This window comes from Pseudoliparis swirei, chromosome 6 (genome assembly GCF_029220125.1).
Source record: "Pseudoliparis swirei isolate HS2019 ecotype Mariana Trench chromosome 6, NWPU_hadal_v1, whole genome shotgun sequence".
Lineage (NCBI taxonomy): Eukaryota > Metazoa > Chordata > Actinopteri > Perciformes > Liparidae > Pseudoliparis > Pseudoliparis swirei.
Window position 1 is genome coordinate 20,648,437 of NC_079393.1, and position 19,798 is coordinate 20,668,234.

Here is a 19,798-nt window from a genome sequence, read left to right on the forward strand (position 1 = left end):
TATAATACAAATAGCACACATAAGTCCATTCATAAGTAACTGAACATAAACATGCAGTCATTGCATACCTACTATGTTGGCTAGTCTATTGCCACCCAACTTCTCTTGTGTGTGTCAAAACAATAAATACACAACACTCCATGTTATTCCGCGTTAAAGCCAACAGTTAGGAGAAAACTTCCTCGTGTATAAATTCCAAAAAATGCACTTATATACATGCTTTATTATAAATGCACATAAAATACAACTTTAAAGGCGAGCTTTTGTTTTGAAGGCTCCACCGGAAGTGGCGGACGCTACACGGCCGACGTGAGCGCTGTTGGTCCGGCAGCGACTCGGCGGTCCAGGCATCAGAGCGCGGGTCCTCCAGTGTGTGTGTGTATGCATGTGTGTGTGTGTGCGTCGGGAAGGCGTGCGCTGAAATGCTGAGACGCAGCTCGGGTATTTTTTTATTCGCTCGCGCTACTCCCGGCAGCAGCACCGGAAAGGCTCCACAGCTCGGACCCCGGCATGGGTTAGAGAACCGCGACCTATGGATTAGCCACTTTGTGCACTTCACCCGAGGAGGATGATGCCGGGAGGGGGGCGCGAGGGCGGCGGAGAGACGGACTTGTTTACGCCGAGACACCCTGACAAAGACGGGGGACTGAGAGAGGAATAGAGACTCTCTGTCTCGCTCTTCAGCCTTGTCTTCTTTTATTTGTGTCCTTTTTTTCTTTTCTTCTTCTTCTTCTTCCCCCCACGCGTGTGTGCGAGGCAGAGAGATGTTCGCAGAACTGCTGTGCGGCGCCGTGGCTCTGGTCCTGTATGTCAACACCCTGGACGCCGACTTCTGCTACGATGACAGGTACTCGTGCTGAATGAATGACGTCCAGCTGCGCGCCGACAGCCTCGCCGGGTCCGCCGGTACCGTTTATGAACAACGCGCTCCGGAGCAAATGGCTCCATTCATCACGTTGAAATAACCGCGCACGCGCCGCAGCGGACTCGTGCGCGCTGTTCGGGTTCACTCCTGCGATCTGCCCTCGGGGAAAGTATCACTCTCTCCACGGAGCGTGCTGCTGTCAGCCATGTCATCACTGTGCATGTGTGTGAGACACTTTGGGGTCGCTGTAACATTCACACACACACAAAAACACACACACACACACACACACACTGTACACGCGTGTTTTAACCAGGGGTCATGATCATACAGCCCTGTCATGAACATCCCTCCATCATTCTCCCAGTTATCTCTCTGGGACCAGTCTGGATGGGTGAAGCCTCCACAGTCTGGACTTGCTCATAAGTCTTGAGGCATTAATTGATCGCTGGAGGGCAAATGTGGAATAGGGTGCAGCTCATATTCTTCTCCACGCGCTTCCCCCCACAGCGTGTGTGTGTGTGTGTGTGTGTGTATAACAGGTGCAGCCTTTAAAAGTGCACCCAGAGGATGCACCTTGGTGAACTAACAGCACATTAACACCCTCCCGCATCAGCTGCCGGTGGACTTCCTGTACAGCGGAGCGGTGCACTTAGAGCACTTCCTGTCCAAAGGTGCTGTTTTACTTTGCCTTCTCTTGTCTTAAAGTTGCACTTTGTGTTGCGGTCAGGTGGGCCGGGCGGCTCTTGAGCAAGAGAGGTGGTGTTCTGTATCCATAAAGCTGTGCTTTACTGTATCCATAAAGCTGTGCTTTATGAATCCAGTGTGATCTTACGTGCTCCTGTAGAAGAAAACAAACAATAATGTGACTGTGATGGGGAAGAAGCTGCCATCGTGGACAATACTTCATGTGTGTGAAAAGAGGATTAAATCCAACCCGTGAGCTCGCCATTACCCACAACACCCTGCAGCTCGGAGGCAGGATATATTTAAACTGGGAGTGTGTGACCAATTTGTGGATCACAAGGATAATGACCAGCATCGCAGAATGTCATGAAGATCGATAGTCGATGTTTTCTCCGGTGTGCCCGAACATCTTGTAACTCCTTCTGAATATTCATGAGAAATAGCCACATAATTATTACATCTGGATATTTTACCACATCTCAACATTGATTCCTCTCTCTGTGAGACAGATTGGGCAATTCTCCTAGCTCCTGGCAATGTGGTGTGTGTCTCTGTGTGTGTGTGTGAATGTGTGTAAAATGTCTAAGAGCCCCAGAAAAGACACCTGAGGATTAGTAATGAATTGTCTGGTCTGATGGTGGAATACATAACGCGCTCTCTTTATTCCTCTCGTGGTGAAAGGAGTGTTTGAGAAATACATAACTACCGCAAAGGGCACCGCGTGTTCTCCGCCACGCGCTTCTTATCACTGACACATTAATCTGAGCAAACTTTATGCATTCCACACGCCGTAAACCAAGGCCTCGAGGAGGTCGCCGTTCGAAAAGGAAAGAAAGTTTACACGAGGTACACTACCATTCAAAAGTTTGGGGTCACTTAGAAATGTCTTTTTCAAAGAAAAGCACTGTTTTTTCAATAAAGATAACATTAATCAAAAATACACACTATACATTGTTAATGTGGTAAATGACTATTCTAGGTGGAAGTGTCTGGTTTCTAATGAAATATCTCCAGAGGTGTATAGAGGCCCATTTCCATCAACTATCACTCCAGTGTTCTAATGGTACATTGTGTTTGCTAATCGCCTTAGAAGACTAATATCTGATTAGAAAACCCTTGTGCAATTATGTTAGCACAGCTGAAAACAGTTATGCTGGTGATATAAGCGATACAACTGGCCTTCCTTTGAGCTTGAAGTTTGAAGAACAAAATTAATACTTCAAATATTAATCATTATTTCTAACCTTGTCAATGTCTTGACTACATTTTATATTCAATTCTCAATTCATTTGATAAATAAAAGTGAGTTTTCATGGAAGACACGAAATTGTCTGGATGACCCCAAACTTTTGAACGGTAGTGTACGAGACGTATCCTCCGAGCTCGGGGAAAGAAGAAAAAAAAGAAGATCTCACACATGACAGTTTCTGGACCTGCAGGCTGTTACGATCCCTCCCTGGATACACACTACAGCCCGGAGGAGAAGCACATCCCCCCCCCCCTGGACACACTCATCATTAACTCATACACAGCTTTGACACCTGCACTGGAAAATGGGAATCGTACGTCATGTAGTTCATATCTCTGCTGCTCTATGATCTACAGTTAGGGCTGAGTGAAAGAATATGGGAGAGCCCAGATAAATGTCAGGGGAGAAATACTGGCGCAATATCGCGTGTCTGGCCGCACGCTAGAAAACCCGCGGCACAAAAGCAAGAACCTGGCGACGGCATCATCGCGCCGTTATTGGCTTGATTGCAGGTGGCGGAAATTTATGTCGCGGCCCTTTTTAATTTTTTTAAAATCGTTTTCAGAATCGTTGAGCTTCCCGTGCCGCAGGTTAACCGAGGCGAGCACACGGGGAGGGAGGTCCAAAAAGATAAGGAGGCCACTTTATTTTCCATTTTAGAGCAGAAGAAATGTAGCTGTTGTTAAGGTATATTAAAGCATACACACACACACCCAAACACACACTACGGCGCTGTGTATTATCGTTCCCCGCCAGGCGCTTGACGGATGGGATGAACTGGACCCGCCTTGTTTTACTGCCCCGGTTTGATGTCTTACGGTTCGACCGACCGTGTGTGTGTGTGTGTTTGTGAAAGTCACGGCGTAGGACGCAGCCTCCCTGGCCATGGGTGGTGATTTATAACGCTCAGACAGCTGGCGAGAAAAGCCCCCGTGCTCCGGGAGCTTTAATTTCAAGAAGTCGAGAAGATTCACGAACTATTCGCGCTGATGCGGTTTGACGTGAGCGTCGACTGGATGGCGGCAAAGAAGCCACACGGCGCTGTGGGAAGTGACTCATGTTGCTCTAATGATCCACCAACCGGCTTCCAGGGAGGGAAAAAACAAACTCCAGGGAATCTATTCATTTATTTCTGCTGCATTTGCTTCATTTTACTCCCATTTTCCGCCCCTCGATCCCCTCAGGGACACACAGAGGGAAGTAGGTGGGATACTTCAACGTCTCCTTTGGGCTCCGTGTGGTCCTGGCTTCCTGTTGACCCCGCCCCTGACCTCACGTGGACTATACGCCGTATGCCTGTGCCCATGACGGCCGCCTCCTCCCCGGCCTGTGTGTCGGAGCACTGATCTGGAACCCTTCTCTCGTGGCCTGCAGGACGGGCTGTCTGCGGTTATGTTGAGGGCCCAAGGGCGGCAACCCCGGCGGTTTGAGTATCTCCGCTTGCCCCCCCCCCCCCCCCCAGTCCGTCTCTCTCTCTGCTCCCTGTAATTACCGTCCCGCCTGCCGAGAGGGACTCACGACATGGTTTGGGAGGCGGCGCTGCTCGGCGCTCTCTCCCTGCCTCCAGATGGTCCCGCTCGGTAAGCAGTTCAGTTTTTTTCTTCTTTCTTTCTTCTTCCTTCTGCAGTTCGAAGGGGAAGGTTTGAAAGTGTGGCTAATTGGATCGGGGTCTGCAAGTTAATGTAATATCAAATATCGCGTCAAATTACCCCCCTTAAAATGCCGAAAATGACCGACGACCAGTGTGGTGGACGTGGCTATTTTTTTCTTCTTCAAAGCGCGACGGATTGGAGGAAACTTTGATGTTCATGCATTTCCTCCCTCAAATCACCAGGGAGTACGAGCAGCTTGGCAGCAGAGGAAGGAGATGTGTGGGAGGCATCCTGCCCAAATCCCGTTGGCCCGCACACTTTCTCTGGTGGATTCGTCCTCAGAAGAGGGGGAAGTCGATGCTTATTCAAGATTCAAGATTCAAGATGTTTTATTTGTCACATACACACACAGGGTGTGCAGTGAAATGAAAGTGGCAATGCTCAGCAAGGAATGCAAGGGCAACAAGTACACACATTTAAAACAAAACAACACACACATTAAGTGTGTGTGTGTGTGTGTGTGTGTGTGTGTGTGCCTAAGAGGGGCAGGTGTGTGTGGGGGTGAGTCCTGGTCAGAGTTCACAGTCCAGATGGCTGAAGAAAAGAAACTCCGTCCCCTCTCTCTGTTCTTGCAGCTGCAGCGCCTGGCGCCTGGCCTGACCTGAAACAGCAGCTGTTGTTGGTCTGGTGTTGGGGTGGTGAGGATCCTCATGATCCTTGCCTGCACCTGGCTGTGTACAAGTCCTGCAAGTCCTGCAGGGTGTGGTTCAATTAGTTCAGCTGCTCGCACAGCACTCTGGCTCTCTGCCTTGCCTTCCGTCCTGAGCTGGGCAGGCTGCAAAGGCCAGGATGCTGTGTCAGGTCAGCTCTCCAGCTCTACAGCTGAAGGATAGAAGGACCTCTGGGAAATTCTTGAAACTTGCTCCTTGCCTGGTAGGAGTGAGCCTTTCTTTCTCACCAGAGTGTCTGTGTTGTTCGACCATGTCAGATGTTATACAGCTCATGATGTGGGACTCCGTCCCCCCCCACCCCAGTCACCATAGTCCACAGTAGTCCGTGAATCCCCAGTGGTGAGTCTGCCTCTGTTGTTGTGTGACTCCTGTCAGTCCACAATCAGCATTCATGCTAAGGTGATTGTCCCGATGAGGCTGTTGTCCCAGCACAGAGTGACAGATCAGAGATCAGGTCGTTCCTCAGTCGCGTTGATCAGGATTGATGATGGTCACACACCACCACATGTGGTTGATGGGAATGATGGGGTACAGCTGGCCACACAGAGAGGCACACAGTGGTGTGTGGGAGGGGGGGAGGGGGGGGGGGACAGAGGGTGAGGAGGGGGAGGGGTGGGGGCCCACCCTGACCACCTGTGGCCCCTCTGCCTGCAGGGTGTGGGGTCCAAGCACACAGGCAGTGCAGCTCATCAGCTCCTGCTTCAGCCAGCCCGGACTGGACTGACCACGAGGGAGGGAACAGTGATCTGAAGCAGTTGCAATAAGCCTAGCCTGCCAGATGAGAGGCCAGAGTGTGTGGTGAGGAAGAGTGACATGATCATCCTGGGAGACAGCAGAGGGCATTTGGAGCAGCATCCATGAGGAGAGGAAGGAAGGCGTCCCTGGAGGAAGGGAGGAAGTAGAGGTCAGCGACCACCAGGAGGGCCAGCACCGGTCATCATCACAACATGAGGGTAGCATCATTGGAAGATGCTGGACAATAGTGGATCTCTCTTAAGCAGGCTTCGGGGATAGGGAGAAGCAGGGGGAGAGTGAAGACTTAGGGGGGAGCCAGGAGCTAGCAGGTTAGCACAGTAGCTGGAGCTCTCAGGTCTATCAGTACTCACCCTGCAGGTCTTCAGTACTGCTGCCTCACTCTGTGTCCTGGTGTTCACCCTGAACAGAGGTGTGTCTATCACCCACGAGAGTGTGTGTTGTTCCTCGCTAACGGTGCCTGTTGTTGGCTTACTAGCTGACTCAAAAGCAGTTGTGTTGTTAGCGCCGAGTTCAGCACTGCTCAAAACGCGCTCTCTTTAGCATTAAATAGAGTTCCTGTGCTCCGCTAGGCTGCTCATGGTTCTGGCAGCCTAGACATAGCCTACCTAGTCCAGGCTGCTCCCTGCCCTTGCCATTCTGTCTTCCATCTGTCTCTGGTACCGCCTCCTTGTCCTCTCTGCCCCGCCCTCCCTTCTGTCCATAAGGCCGCAGTACTCAGCATGTTGGCCAGATCAAGACCGGAGCATCACGGATATGCTATCAGCAACTCATTGAGCTGGAAGATGGTAACTTGTACCGCTTTTGGTTAGAGCTCAACACTTACCGTGGGGAGGCGAATGTCGTGTTGCGTTGGTGTCGCTGGGTGTCCCAGACTGGATTGGATCTAGTCTCGGTACCTCAACCGCATCCTGGTCCCCCACTCAGCCACTGATTGGATCATGCACAGCTGGCGATCCTCTTGCTCATAGCTCAGCCTCTCATTGGTCAGACCACCGCTTTCGTCCGGTGCTTTTTTGTCTTCCCGCAAAGGTCTTTTAGATTGGTCCGCTTTCTCGGGAATGGCGTAGAATGTGCCTACGAGAATGGCGATCTTGCTGGTGAAGTTGTAGTTAGGTCCGTTCGGCGCAGCTTTTTGGTCACGCCTGTTCTGATACTTAGCACCCATGACTTTAGGTGGATGCGCAGCAAAACTTCCGAGCCACCACAGACGGTCCAGTGGATGACTGTTCGGATGTCGCATGATGTATTCATGGTAGGTCGATGTAGAATGTCCATGTGATATGAATGGTATGGATGTGGCTGTGGAGATGACCGAGCTGAACTCCGGGTTTGTTCCTTGGGGAGCAGGAGCTTGATCAGGTCTTAAAGGTTCAGAAAGCACCCTTAGATTTACCAGGTCTTGAAAAACTCTGAGTCTGTTTGAGAGAGCATCACGTTCCCTCCATGATCCCTTCCCCAGAGTCGATCATTCTGTCCCCCTCGTTTCGACAAACAGAGAAGGTCATGGTTCCATCTTATCAAAAAGAGATTCTCCACATTCCGGTTCATCTTGGACTTGCCATGTTTCAGATCCAGTTGTCCGTGTTCCCTGATAAAGTCTTCAATTGGGCAGAGTGGGCGGTCGGAGACTCCAGAAAGTGTTCTTCGTCAGCTCCGTTAGACACTGGCTCCAACTCAGTCTGTTTGATTCGCTCCCACTCTTCCCGCCGTGGTTGTTCATCGATGTCCGATCTCCGCACTGTTTCCCTTGTTCGCTTTACGTTAGATGACGTGGGTTTGGATCGATGGAAAAAGTGGATGTGACAAAATGTGAAGAAAACCTAGTTTAAAAAAAAAAATGTAAGAAAAGTGTGAATATGCCTCCAAAAGCGTACATACATGATTATGATTTCTGACCAGCGTTTACAGATTAAGCCCAAACTTGAGTCTGTTCACACGCCAGCCACGTGAGTTGTTGTTACGTCTGCACAAGTCCTTTTCTTACTTTTCGTCCCAATTGATTTTTAATTTTCTTCTCTCGGGATGATTACAAATCACAGAAACAATAAGTCATCTACCATCCAGCCATTCTCTCATCTCTTAATGTGGCCGTCTTTACTTGAGCTCCAGCAGCCCAGAGAGCTCAGTGTCTGACCACAGGAGGATCAGATCTTCTTTCTCCTAAGCTCTCATTGGCCAACAGATAGCCGATGAGGGTAGGAATACTTATTTTGACCTTTGCCCACCATTTCAAGATAAGCTATCCTGCCAGAATTTCATTTCTAAAAATAGCATTAATGAGGGGTTCTGATATGTTTGAGAGTTGCTTCCCTTCACCACAAAACCAGAATTACTTTAACATCTGAGTCGTGGGTAGAGTGAGTTCATATTCAGGTCAATAGGAAACAGCTGACTAGATATGATCCCCCCCCCTTCCCCCCCGACTGTCATCAGACCCAGAATAGGGCTTCACTTTACTGTATCTTGGTTATTACATTTTTTATTGATTTAGTTTCAAAAAATGTTGGCCTTTTTTTGTACCGCGTTCCCTGTGGTGTGCATGTGTGCACAAATGGAAAATCTGGAATACCTGCATATTTTGGAAAATGTGCAAAAGCGATTAAATTTGAGAAAGTGTTTTATTGGTGCACTTCCTAACAAGTAAAAGTTTGTGGAAACGCACACGTAGCAGCAGAAGCAGCAGGACACTGAAATCCTGTTGCCTGGCTGTGGACTTCCTTTTCTCTACCTTTCCATTCTGGGTAGCTGCCGGTTTCCCGCTGACTGTGAAAACAACAGTTCAATGGGCTCTTCAGGCGGCTGTGTGGCCCTTATTGGGGGTGGGGGGGGGGGGGCACAGCAGAGCTCTGTGAGCCCCTCCAGGACCGGAGGGGTGGGCTTTCTCCTCCCAGCACCTCTCTCTTCACATCCTTTTCTTCTTTTTTCTCAAGTATCTGAGAAAAAAATGTTGGTTTGCAATGCTTGCAATATTTTCTATCATTTACATTTTTTTTTTTAGCTCTGCCAATATATTTGCAAAATATTTAACTGTTGTACATAAGATATTTTTTAATAAATGATAAAAAAAAAGAGGAGGGCTGGATCTCATAGTAATGGTACACAATGGATCCTGATGCGCCGGCGTAGCACTGTCTCTTGAACGGGAGCACTGAACCTACACTGGAGAACAATAATTATAATCTTTATTATCACGCTCACATGGTGAAACAAGGCCAACGCATAAACATCCAAACAGTGACACTTTCACAGTAACACGGTTATTAGAGGACGAATACGACATCCTCTTCCTCAGCATTATAATTTTAAAAAAAACTTTTGCCAACAGTTTGGTGTATGGCCAAATACCTGCAGAACTCATAATATTCCCACTACCTGCTAACTTTAAGTGCCCCCATTTGGTCACAATTGAATAGATACTTACATTGAATTTGTTTCTCTATGTTAAGTGTTTAAGTAAAACCCGTATCATGCAGGCTACAATAATCTGGCAAACTAACAAAAACTAGAACCGGCACTCGGTAGAGCGCATACATTCGCATATCACAAGATTGGGCATTGAATTATGAACATTTTGGCATTAGTTGCATACCAATTGGACAAAAATGTATCGTGCTATGGTAAAAAAAGATTTTGACCTTTCCATGACCTTGACCTTGACCTTTGACCCGATTGATCCCAAAATCTAATCAAATGGTCCCCGGATAATAACCAATCATCCCACCAAATTTCATGCGATTCGGTTCAATACTTTTTGAGTTCTGCGAAAGATTTTGACCTGTTCATGACCTTGACCTTTGACCCGATCAATCCCAAAATCTAATCAACTGATCCCCGGATAATAAACAATCATCCCACCAAATTGCATGCGATTCGGTTCAATACTTTTTGAGTTTTGCGAATAACACGCATACAAATAAATAAATAAATAAATACACGGCGATCAAAACATAACCTTCCGGCATTTTCAATGCAAAGGTAAAAATACAGCCTTCACTAGGCCTCATTTATAAATTGAATTAGAATTTCTGATTCTTTTTAATCCAATTTCCACATCACTTCATATGATCTTGAATAGATAAACACGCAATTCCGAAGAGCAATATTTTTGACAAGTCAAAACTTTGTTTTATGCATGTGTGATTTAAAACCATATGCAGGAAATACATGCAAGGAGGCGGAGTTAACAGGGCCTCATTGTTATCCAGAATGCGCACTAGCCTGTCCTATGACATTAAATGTTATAAGTAGGCTACAGTTATCAATTGTCATGTGGCTCAAAGGTTTTGGAAAATCTGCCGATGACTTTGGTGACCCCCATAACATCTCCGGGGACCCTTTGTGGACGGCTGATTGGGTTTACATACTAAACGCTGCTGCGTTGTTAACAAGCGGGTTGAGGTACCGAACACGGTAGCGACACTCAGCCCCAGTTCAGGTTCTTCTCTTGGTCCGACTAATCCTGAACGAGACTTTACGTCGGTGAACACGCCACCGGACACCCGTGACCTGCAGGTCACGCTGATTCCCAGAAACGTGATACATCCCCGACTCTTCAAACACCTGTGATGGTCTGATGTAGAGCTGAAGGGAACTACTTGCTCTCCGCACTTTATGAAACTGAATATGTCTGATTGTCACGTGTGATCCACAGGTCGCCGTTCTCACCGTGGGGTCGAGAGCCCCTCACCGTGGCCACGGTTTTATGAAAGCCCCTCGCTGTGCTCCAGCCTGGCCGAGGCAAGCTGCTTCAAAGCTGCATTAATCAGGCTCCGATGCTTTGTAATCACCCGACTGGTATGCGGTGTGATGAGAAACGCGGCCGTATGGAGATGTGGGGTTAGCTGCATTAGAGATTGTCTTCGCTGCGCCGCACAAGACGTTGACCCTCGTCCTATTTGGTATTCTCAGTGCTGCTCGCCCGGCCATTTAATTAAAAGCCAGCAGATTATCTCTTCTAATACATCAAGCGGTGCGAGCAGCACACACACATGCAGCTGACTGCCCACAGACAGGCAGACGGAATAATAATCGCCTTAACATGGGAATGGGGTTTAATACCGGACCGAATCATCCAATGAGAAAATCCCCCACGTGGTCGGTATTGCGTGGCAGACGTTCAACACGGATACTCGATAATGTAAAGAAGGCGCTACAGCTGCCAAGGAACACACCAAGTCCAAACGATGGATCAAATGTACCGTTGGACCAATCGAGTGAGATTAGTGGGGATTTACAATCGAGTAACACGATGCATCTGGTGTGAGGAAACGAGGCTTCGATGGTGTGATGGGTAAACGCTTCCTGTAGGTTATGCTCCCATCATTAGACGTGGGTCTCAAATGATTTGACTCTGCCAGGCTAAATTCTTAATGGGTCTAGACAAGGGTTTGGATTTCGAGGGCTAATGCTGGCTGATGGCTCCTAAGCCGCGGCCACTCTCGGGCTCTTGGCCCTCTTCATATTAATGGGATTAACAGGACTGTGGCTGAGAGGGGGCACGACGTGTAAGCAGAGAACCTCGAGCCAAGAAACGGAACCTCCCCTGTCCCCCGTATCCAACAGGGATGCCATAGTCTCCTCTGTTCAGTGAGGAAGAGGAGAAGACTACCCCTCTTCACGGGGCCTCTCCATCTCGATGGGCTTATTCTCTGAGGGAGGGGTACTGGCTCGTTTCGATAAAGGTTATGACACAAGTTGGCCAGTTCGGGGGCAATACCTTTGTCCATGGTGAGAAGAAGGGGGGCTGTGTGGTCCCTCTGTTCTCCTTGGACCCAATGAAGGAGGCCATTTGTCCTTAAATGGAGGGGAATTAAGCCCTGGTTGTGTTGCTCTGTTGTTTAAGACGGACAAAGAAGCAGGACCTCAGTGTTCCCTGTTTGGACAGAGCAGCAAACTGCTTGTGAACCGGACCCGTCAGAACCAATCGGCTGAGCTCATTACGGTCGTACGCGCTCCAGTTGGCGAGACCAGAGGGCGGAGGTCACAGGATTCACAGTTGGCGAGCCAACAGAAGCGTCTTTGTGTTTCTGAATATGCCAGCTCGACGTGCTGGCGTTGGGTGGCACGGCTGGAGAGGTGATGCGACGGTCAATGCTCCTGGAGAAATGCGAACCCGGCGATATTTTCGAGCCGGTTGCCAAGCTGGAAAGCCGTCATCTGCTTCTGGTTGCTAAAGCTGCCAGAACGGTTGCCATATTTAATTTAGGATTGTCGTGATTATATTGCTTTTCAATTAAGAAACATATTTTAGTCACGAAAATGTGAAATCAAGAATGGTTACAAATATTTGACAGAAGCCAAAACAACTTGTTGGTGTTTTTGAGACGGGGATTTAACGGTCGGGAAGCTTTTAGGAAAAACATGACTTGCCGCATTCATATTCATAAGCGCTGTCGTGCACTGCTGCCTCTCAGTGTTTAAAAGCCGTTTCTCTTTCATTTATCTTTTGACAGTACTTACATCTGTGCAACAGCAGCAATCACTCGCCTCTTTGGAAAATTCCCCACCGAGGACTTTTGAGACTGTCCTCCCCAGTGGTTTGAGAAAGTTACCATTAACCTTCACCCTGTGTTTATTATTGTAACCATGACAACAAAGCTCCCTTAACTTTAGCAACGCAGCCATTTGAACTCAAATCATGATATTTCCTCCAACATAGTTTTTGTGCCAAATCCTTCAACCACATTGTTGCCACATCATAAAATGTATTGATTTTTACCAATTTGTTTTCATGCTCTTGATACTTTTTTAATTTTAAGTAGCATTGGCAACCAAAACAAATGGCTAACCGGGAACTCAATATCGGGGCTACTGGGGCGACGGGCCAAATGATACTGTTGAGCCCGTTGGAAGAAGCTTGTAACTCTGACTTGTACGCTGCATACGCCCCATCATTGGCATAAAGTTGCTTTTCATCTGACAATATCATCTCTTGGGACTTTCCCCCTCTTTTTCAAAGGTTTCGGTCCAATCCTTAAAGGACAAACGTGTTGGAATGTGTTATTATTGTGGTTTAAGTGGTTTTGAAGTATGAGAACAGTATCTGGTGTTTCCTGAGTGTGGTAAGGGAGTCAAAGGCAGCACAGAAGGGCCTGTGGTCTGGACAGTTTAGCCACCGTGGATAACATGTTGCTCCCCCTCGGGCTTGTAACGCTGGGGCACAGGAAGGCTTGTGCCCCTTGTGTGCTTTATTCTGGTGCTGTGTGTTCCCTCAAGTCTCTGAGTTGATGCATCGATAGCGAGGGATGAGAGGAGGCAAACCGGGAGGGACTCATCAGGTGTGTTGTATTGCAGTCGTCTGTATTCGTGGACTTGGTAACAAGCTGACAGAGCAAAGAGTGGAATCTTGTGGACCTCAGCTGTAGGACCCCCCCCCCCACTCACTTCCTACATCAGACCAGACCATGGCAACGGAGGAAACACAACCTTTTTTCACAAGCTGCCTCTAATTGATACTGTCGAGCGCCGGGAACCCAGCGTGTGGGTTTGATGCTCTGCAACATGCGTACGAAGCACAACAGCCTGCAGTACGCCACCCTCTGAGACACCACAGGTTATTTACAACCAGACGACTAGTCTGGCCCAGGTCTTTGGATAGATCCGTCTAAGTAAAAAAAAATAATAATCAAAATTCCCCCAAAAATCTTTACCGCACTTGGATGTGACCCTCGCCAAGCCTTTCATCTCGCAGCTGCAGAGAGAGGGTAAGAGTTGAATCCAAGCCAGAGCTGTAATCTCAGCCTTAGGGTTTTTTGTTGCTAAATGGCCGTTTGGGTTATGAAAGATTGAAACCAGTTATATATGTAGGTTAAGTTATTTTGGTGCCGTCTTTATTCTTCTGTCTCTGTTCGCACTTTTGCGGTTCCTCACCAGCGACACCTGTGGAGTTGTCATAATCGGACGATTATGTTTCTAGTCGCTAAGCACGGGCCACATCTATTTTCATGTTTTGAAGTGTTCACATGGCATCACCAAATCCAATCAAATGGGGTGTAAATTGACTAGTTCTAATGTAGCTTGTCACGGCTTTGGTGAGACGGACATGTCTGACATCTCTCCAGATGGAGAACAGCTTGTGTTATATTGTGTTTCACCGACCGAGCCAACTTTCTCTCTCTCTCTCTCTCAAAATCACCATGAGTAAAATCACGCTGGCGACAGATGATGGAATCATGATGGTTTACAGAGTTGATTTTGCCGGTTTATTTTGGCTGAGCGCTGACCCTCAGCATCTCTGGCCATCATTTTCGACCTTTCCACATGTGCAACTCCCCTCTGGCTATTTGGCCAAGTGAGGTCTTCCTCCACGTCTGGAGATGGATACACACGATTGGAGTTTATTTTTGAGCCGAGGAGGAAGTTTGGATTGAGAGAAAGTGTGCGCAACTGTTTCCCCTTAACCGGCCGCTGAGGTTTGGAGAGACGCGGTGTCAGAATAACGAGACTCCTCAAAGAAAAATAAATGTGTAATCTGGGAGAGATTGAGGTTTTGTAAAAGAAAGAAAAGAGCACAGCTGGAAAGAAGGAAGGAATGATTGATTGAGCATCATGGAATTGGATGGAAGGTCTGATCCTCGATTGTTTAAGTGTGACTGCGGAGGCCTCGGGGCTGATGCCTTTCATTCTGGGTGAGCACGCCTTGTCCTGACTGTGAACTCCGGCTGCTTTTGGGGTCTTACAACATTTACCTGATGAGATGTTAAGAGGCCTCAAAACCACCCCGGATCCCCCAGGCGGCTCCTCCAAAACATGTCCGGCCTGTAGTAGACACATTTGTTCACCATCACATGGTAGGAACATCAGTGGTTGCTTTAATTAGGAAGCAGTTCAAGGGAAATCCATCCACGGGCCTTGCTGTCTCGCAGGCTTTGTTTTCACATGTGTGAGTGACTGCCGGGGTCCTCGACGAAGACCCGAACCGCCAGACACACGACCGTTCAAACAAGCCGTCACCCAAACCTTCTTTTTTTTTTTCATCTCTGCCGAAACAGTGTTGGCCTTCGCAAGTATTTCCGCCTCGTGCTCAGGCTTAACGTTTTATTTTATAAAAAACAAGCACCGTTGTCTTGGAAGAAGACGCCGCGAGGAGAAGGACACTTCTACCGAGGGACTTCTCGAGGGGGGTCGATTTGTCTGTGTGGGAATGTGGGAAATGATGTTGCCCCGCTGGCAGAATTTCCATTCCCTGTGGAAAGAAAAGTACATTATCAGCACTAAACACGAGCCGTGATGACTCGCTCTGCCTGCCGCCGCTTCTCCTTCAGCACTGGCCAGTGTTGTGTTCAGAAAACCTCGGGTGTGGAACCAAAGAAAATGTCCGGAGACGAAAAAGTAAAAAATATAAAGCACAGGTGTCAAACACAAGGCCCGCGGGCCGAATGCGGCCCCTGACGGCTTGAAAGACATGATCACCTTTTATATCCCGTGCTTTTATTTTGAATGTTACAAACTAAATAGATTTGTGTTATAGTATTAGAGACATGTTCTTGTGTACAATATTTCTACTCTCGAATAAACAATAATCAAATGCAAAGAGAGTTATCTAACAATATGTTCGGGAGTAGTTTATACAGCGCTTCAGTTACACCGGCCCTTTAAGAGGCGGCCATGTTGCTGATATCGGTGAAAATTAGTTTGACACCCCTGATATAAAGTGTTTAATCAAAAGTATTACCAATTATTAATAATGGTTCTGATACAGAATATACATTCTCTGGACGAGGACTTCGAGGATTCGCAATCCACAGTCCACTCCCAGCCAATCCGATCGCAGTTTCTGTCGCTTCGACCCAAAAAGTACCCGACTGGAACAAACATTTTGTTCTCCATCTCCCGGGCCCTGCCGTATCCTCATTGGTTCAACTGTCCAGGAAACACGTCGGCACTAATGTGCTCATTGGGCTAAGCCATGTGTCTGTGGGCGGGTGGGCGTTCCCGCATGACGTCATCACCCCATGCGGGCCCGTTGGGGTTTCCTTAGGGGGTCACACCAGGGGGTCCTCTGTCCATGCTTGGCGAGGGGGAGGGCATTCCTTGCTGCCAGCTGTTTCTCTGCTCTGTGGTACACAAAGATTTAACCAGAAATCCATTAAATAATAATCTACACAGACATTCCTTAACAATATCGTACATTATTAAACAATAACATACATTCTATAATGACCTGTGTGAAGTTATGGTATATTAATAAATCTAATCTAAATATAGCTTTAATAAATTATCTAACTCTTCCATTCCTGGCCGTCACTCCACTTGATTGATGGAGCTGAGGACCCTCCCTCGTGACAGGCCTCGGGGTATCTGCCATGTGGGCTCGTACTTCCCCCGGAGACCCGGCCCCCTTGTTGGGGCACGACGGACCTCGATTGCCTCTGTGATGGTCTCACCTCACGTCCTCATTCTAGCAGATAGCACTGGTTGTTTCTAGCGACGGAACAATCCCCCATAGTTTCCCCGTGAGCACGCAGCTGGCTGGACCTCATTCAGTGAAATATGAATCAGTACAACAAAGAATGACTAATGTGTCTTGCCGGCATTTTGTCAGCAGAATACACATAAATGTAAAATATACTGTCTGTCTGGGTTGAGTTGAGCATTGAGTCGCCGTGACACGAGGAAGTCGAAAGCTCGGCCAACAAGTAGAGTTCAGATTGATGTTGGAGATTATGGTGCATCTCACACTCTACCTTCGCAAATGTTTGGCTGTAGCTCACGTGGCTGAATGATGGATGGAGGACATCACAATGAACAGATGAGTTGGCAGGACAAACGCTGCCATGTTTGCTCGCTCAACGAGCTTTTCACTTGCGGTATCAAGTCGACGTCAGCGCATGAGTGTGTGTGTGGGGTGGGGGTCTTCGGAAATCATGAATGAAGAACGCGTTTCTGGGATGGAAACGTTTTTAAGATGATCTGAGCCGCAGACAAAATGACTCATCGGCTTTTTGGGGGGAAAAAGCATGGAAACTGTGTTCGTGGAACTTTTCATTCAAAGGAAGTGTTCAATAGAAAAGTGATGCGCTGCATTTGGGAGAACGCTCTTTGGCACAAATGCTCCTCGAGTCTGTTGTGTCAGTTCAGTTGCATCCATGGCCACTTTATTCATATTTAACCTTCATCTCTCAACTCAATATCTGAACTCAATACCCCTCACCCTCAGTTTGGCTTTTGGTTATTAGTTTGAGGCCTTAAAGTTATTTTACGTGAAATTTAAAATGATATGTTAATTGCAATGTTGTGTCTTAAAGTCATACAGCGCTCTACCATGGCTTAATAGTGATACAATATGCCGTCTGATGTTAGTCTATTGTTGGAAAGGAACACACTTGTAACGTTGCCCTGATCACATAATCATCATTAAGAATGATCTCGGGGCATTTCGACCAGCTCACATGTCCAGTATATTCGCTTTATGAAATATTCTGGAAGCCATCAGTGCTCATTTCTTTCTCAGTGTTGCATTTCCCCGTGTTTAACCTCAACGATACGTCACCATTTAAATGTCTTTCCTCCTCATGAGCTTGAATCCTCGGGCTGGGAACGACTGTCAGTGACCGGGACTCTGAGACGAGTCGAGTGGGAATCGGAGCCGCTCTGCGTCGCCTGCTTTTTATCTGCGTCCTGCACAATAATCGAATAATGGAAACCCCCGCAGATAATACTGTTATTGCCAAAGCTACTTAAAATAGTTTAAGAGATGGTTACCGCATGTTTGTGTCATCCAAACAGCTGCGTCCTCGAAATAGATTCAGAATAAATTGATGAATAAAACGGAGGATTCTCCCAAAAAGCTTTAATAACTTGCAGATCTGTCGGATTTTGGGGGCTTTCTGTGTCACCGTCAGCCTAGAGTCTCAACCAGATTAAGAATTTAAACCTTTTAGTCCCCCGGTGTAGAGGATGTCAAACTTCCCTTCATTTAGCTCCATACCTTTTTCTTTCTGCATGGAAGAATGTGCAAAAGTAAACATTATGGTTACTAGATGATTCATGACTGAGCTGAAAGGTATCAAAAGATGCAAAGAAGAACTTGGAAGACGATGTGCATTTGATTATTCAGATCAAAGTGCATCGAAACTGGTCAAACATCTTGTTCTCATTTCAAACGTTGATCAAAGAATCGACATGTTGCCGCTGGAGATAAAACCCCGTTCCGAGTGCGTGCACACTGCTTTTCCCTCAGCACTCTCACACCGCCTGACCGCTTGAAGCAGAGGTCACTCGCATATTCATAAACCCGGTGCCGTTGACTGGATGTTCATCTCCAAACATTCTCACATCTCTGCAGATAATGAAGCGCGGCGCTCGCGTCGCTGAGGACAAACAGCGACTGTAACAAAATAAGGGCCAGCTGCGCTCTACCTTCAGACACACCGTGGGCCCGAACACTGAGTAAACACTGATGTGCAATGTGGAGCAGCTAAGAGCTTTGACCTCGTTGAGCCAATAAAGCCTCGCTGATGCAAGTTGAGCTGTGTGCTCATCTCTGAGTCCTTCTCCCAGCCGGCTTTGCGCAGTAGCCTGAGCCTCTCGCACATTCAATATGTTGAGCGGCCGTTCTCATTTTCTTGCACTTGCATTTCAATTTTCGTGGAACACTAAATCTCTTTTGCTAACGCTCCTCAAATAAATAAACACTTTGGAGGTCAAGCCCACTTTATTCGCAAGTAAAATGAAATTGCACCTGATGGTGTTTAGTGCAAACGGTGATTGATAATATTGTACTCGCCCTTCTATAAATCATTCATAAATGGATCCAGTGCAATGGACGAGCATCCTGGCATATCTCCAGCATCAGTCAACCAAAAAGCAGAAGTAAACACCGTTTCCTCGTACAATACATGTCTGTTAGCATTGACAGCGTGCGCATTTATCATTTTCAGCAGCTCTAGTTTGGGTTATTAGCTCAGTTGCGGATATGTTTATGGCTGTTGGAGCTGTGTTTATTTGAGCAGGATTTAGGGCTGTTTATTTGGGACCAGCTTCTTCAGTATACAGTAGGCCCAGTCAGATAATTGTGAGATTTAGGAGCTGAATAAAACACCAGCTCAGTGTTCAGCAGCGTTTACCTCGATGGTTTCGGTACAGCTAAAACATCTGCTATCTTTAAAACAACAACAAAAACATGAAATGATTATGCCGGGTTTGGAGTGAACAGAAAGTACCTGCTTATTTCCCCTGAATGCTCTCTGATTGTGGCTGACTTGGTGCGGAGTGATTATCCTGCTGCCTTTTTTCAACCCAGCGGTCTCTATAAAGACTGAAACTGAATATGTGCAGTATCTGTGTTCTTCATGTTGCATTCCAAGCATCTGAATTAATGTCTCACTTATTTTTGCATCCATTGAAGTCATAAACATGATCCACATTATATTTGTAAGCGTTATACCCGATCCTGTGTCTTTAATAGTAGTTTAACCCTCCTGTTACCTTCACATTTACTAACATATTTTACCCTCGGGGTCAATTTGACCCCAGCAATTAAAACCTCCAGAAAATTATTAGAATTAATATTGTTTCCCAAGTTTAAGTGTGAGGTACTTTATGTTTGTTTGTTGACTACCTAAATAGCCCTTTAAATATATAAAAAAGTTGATATTTCATATGTTTGACACAGTGAAAAACAGCCTGGGGTCAAATTGACCCCAAAGAACACCGACGTTAAACATTGAATGGGGTCAAATTGACCCTAAAGGTAACAGGAGGGTTAAAGAAGGACAACTGCTCATGAATATACCCTTTTATGCATCTCATTAAACAGCTGGGCACTACAGTTGTTTGTAAAAGTGACATAAACACAAGATAATACCTTTTTGAGGACTACTACATGTGTGCAGCTCCTAGTGAGTGTTAACGTCAGCAGGACCATGAACATGGGATTCAAGCTGAACTCCAGTGATGATGGAACGTGTCGCCCAGT

At 47.1% G+C, this 19,798-nt stretch overlaps 1 protein-coding gene across 1 annotated transcript in view; it reads left to right on the forward strand.

Annotated features, from left to right (window-relative positions):
- Positions 1 to 306: 306 nt before the first annotated feature.
- The window catches only part of tmtc2b (transmembrane O-mannosyltransferase targeting cadherins 2b), a 96,001-nt gene continuing 76,509 nt past the window's right edge, over positions 307 to 19,798 (forward strand). The window contains exon 1 of the mRNA XM_056416400.1: positions 307 to 847. Coding sequence (XP_056272375.1) covers positions 765 to 847 — 83 coding nt within the window. The 5' untranslated portion in view covers positions 307 to 764. The remainder of the gene's footprint in view (positions 848 to 19,798) is intronic.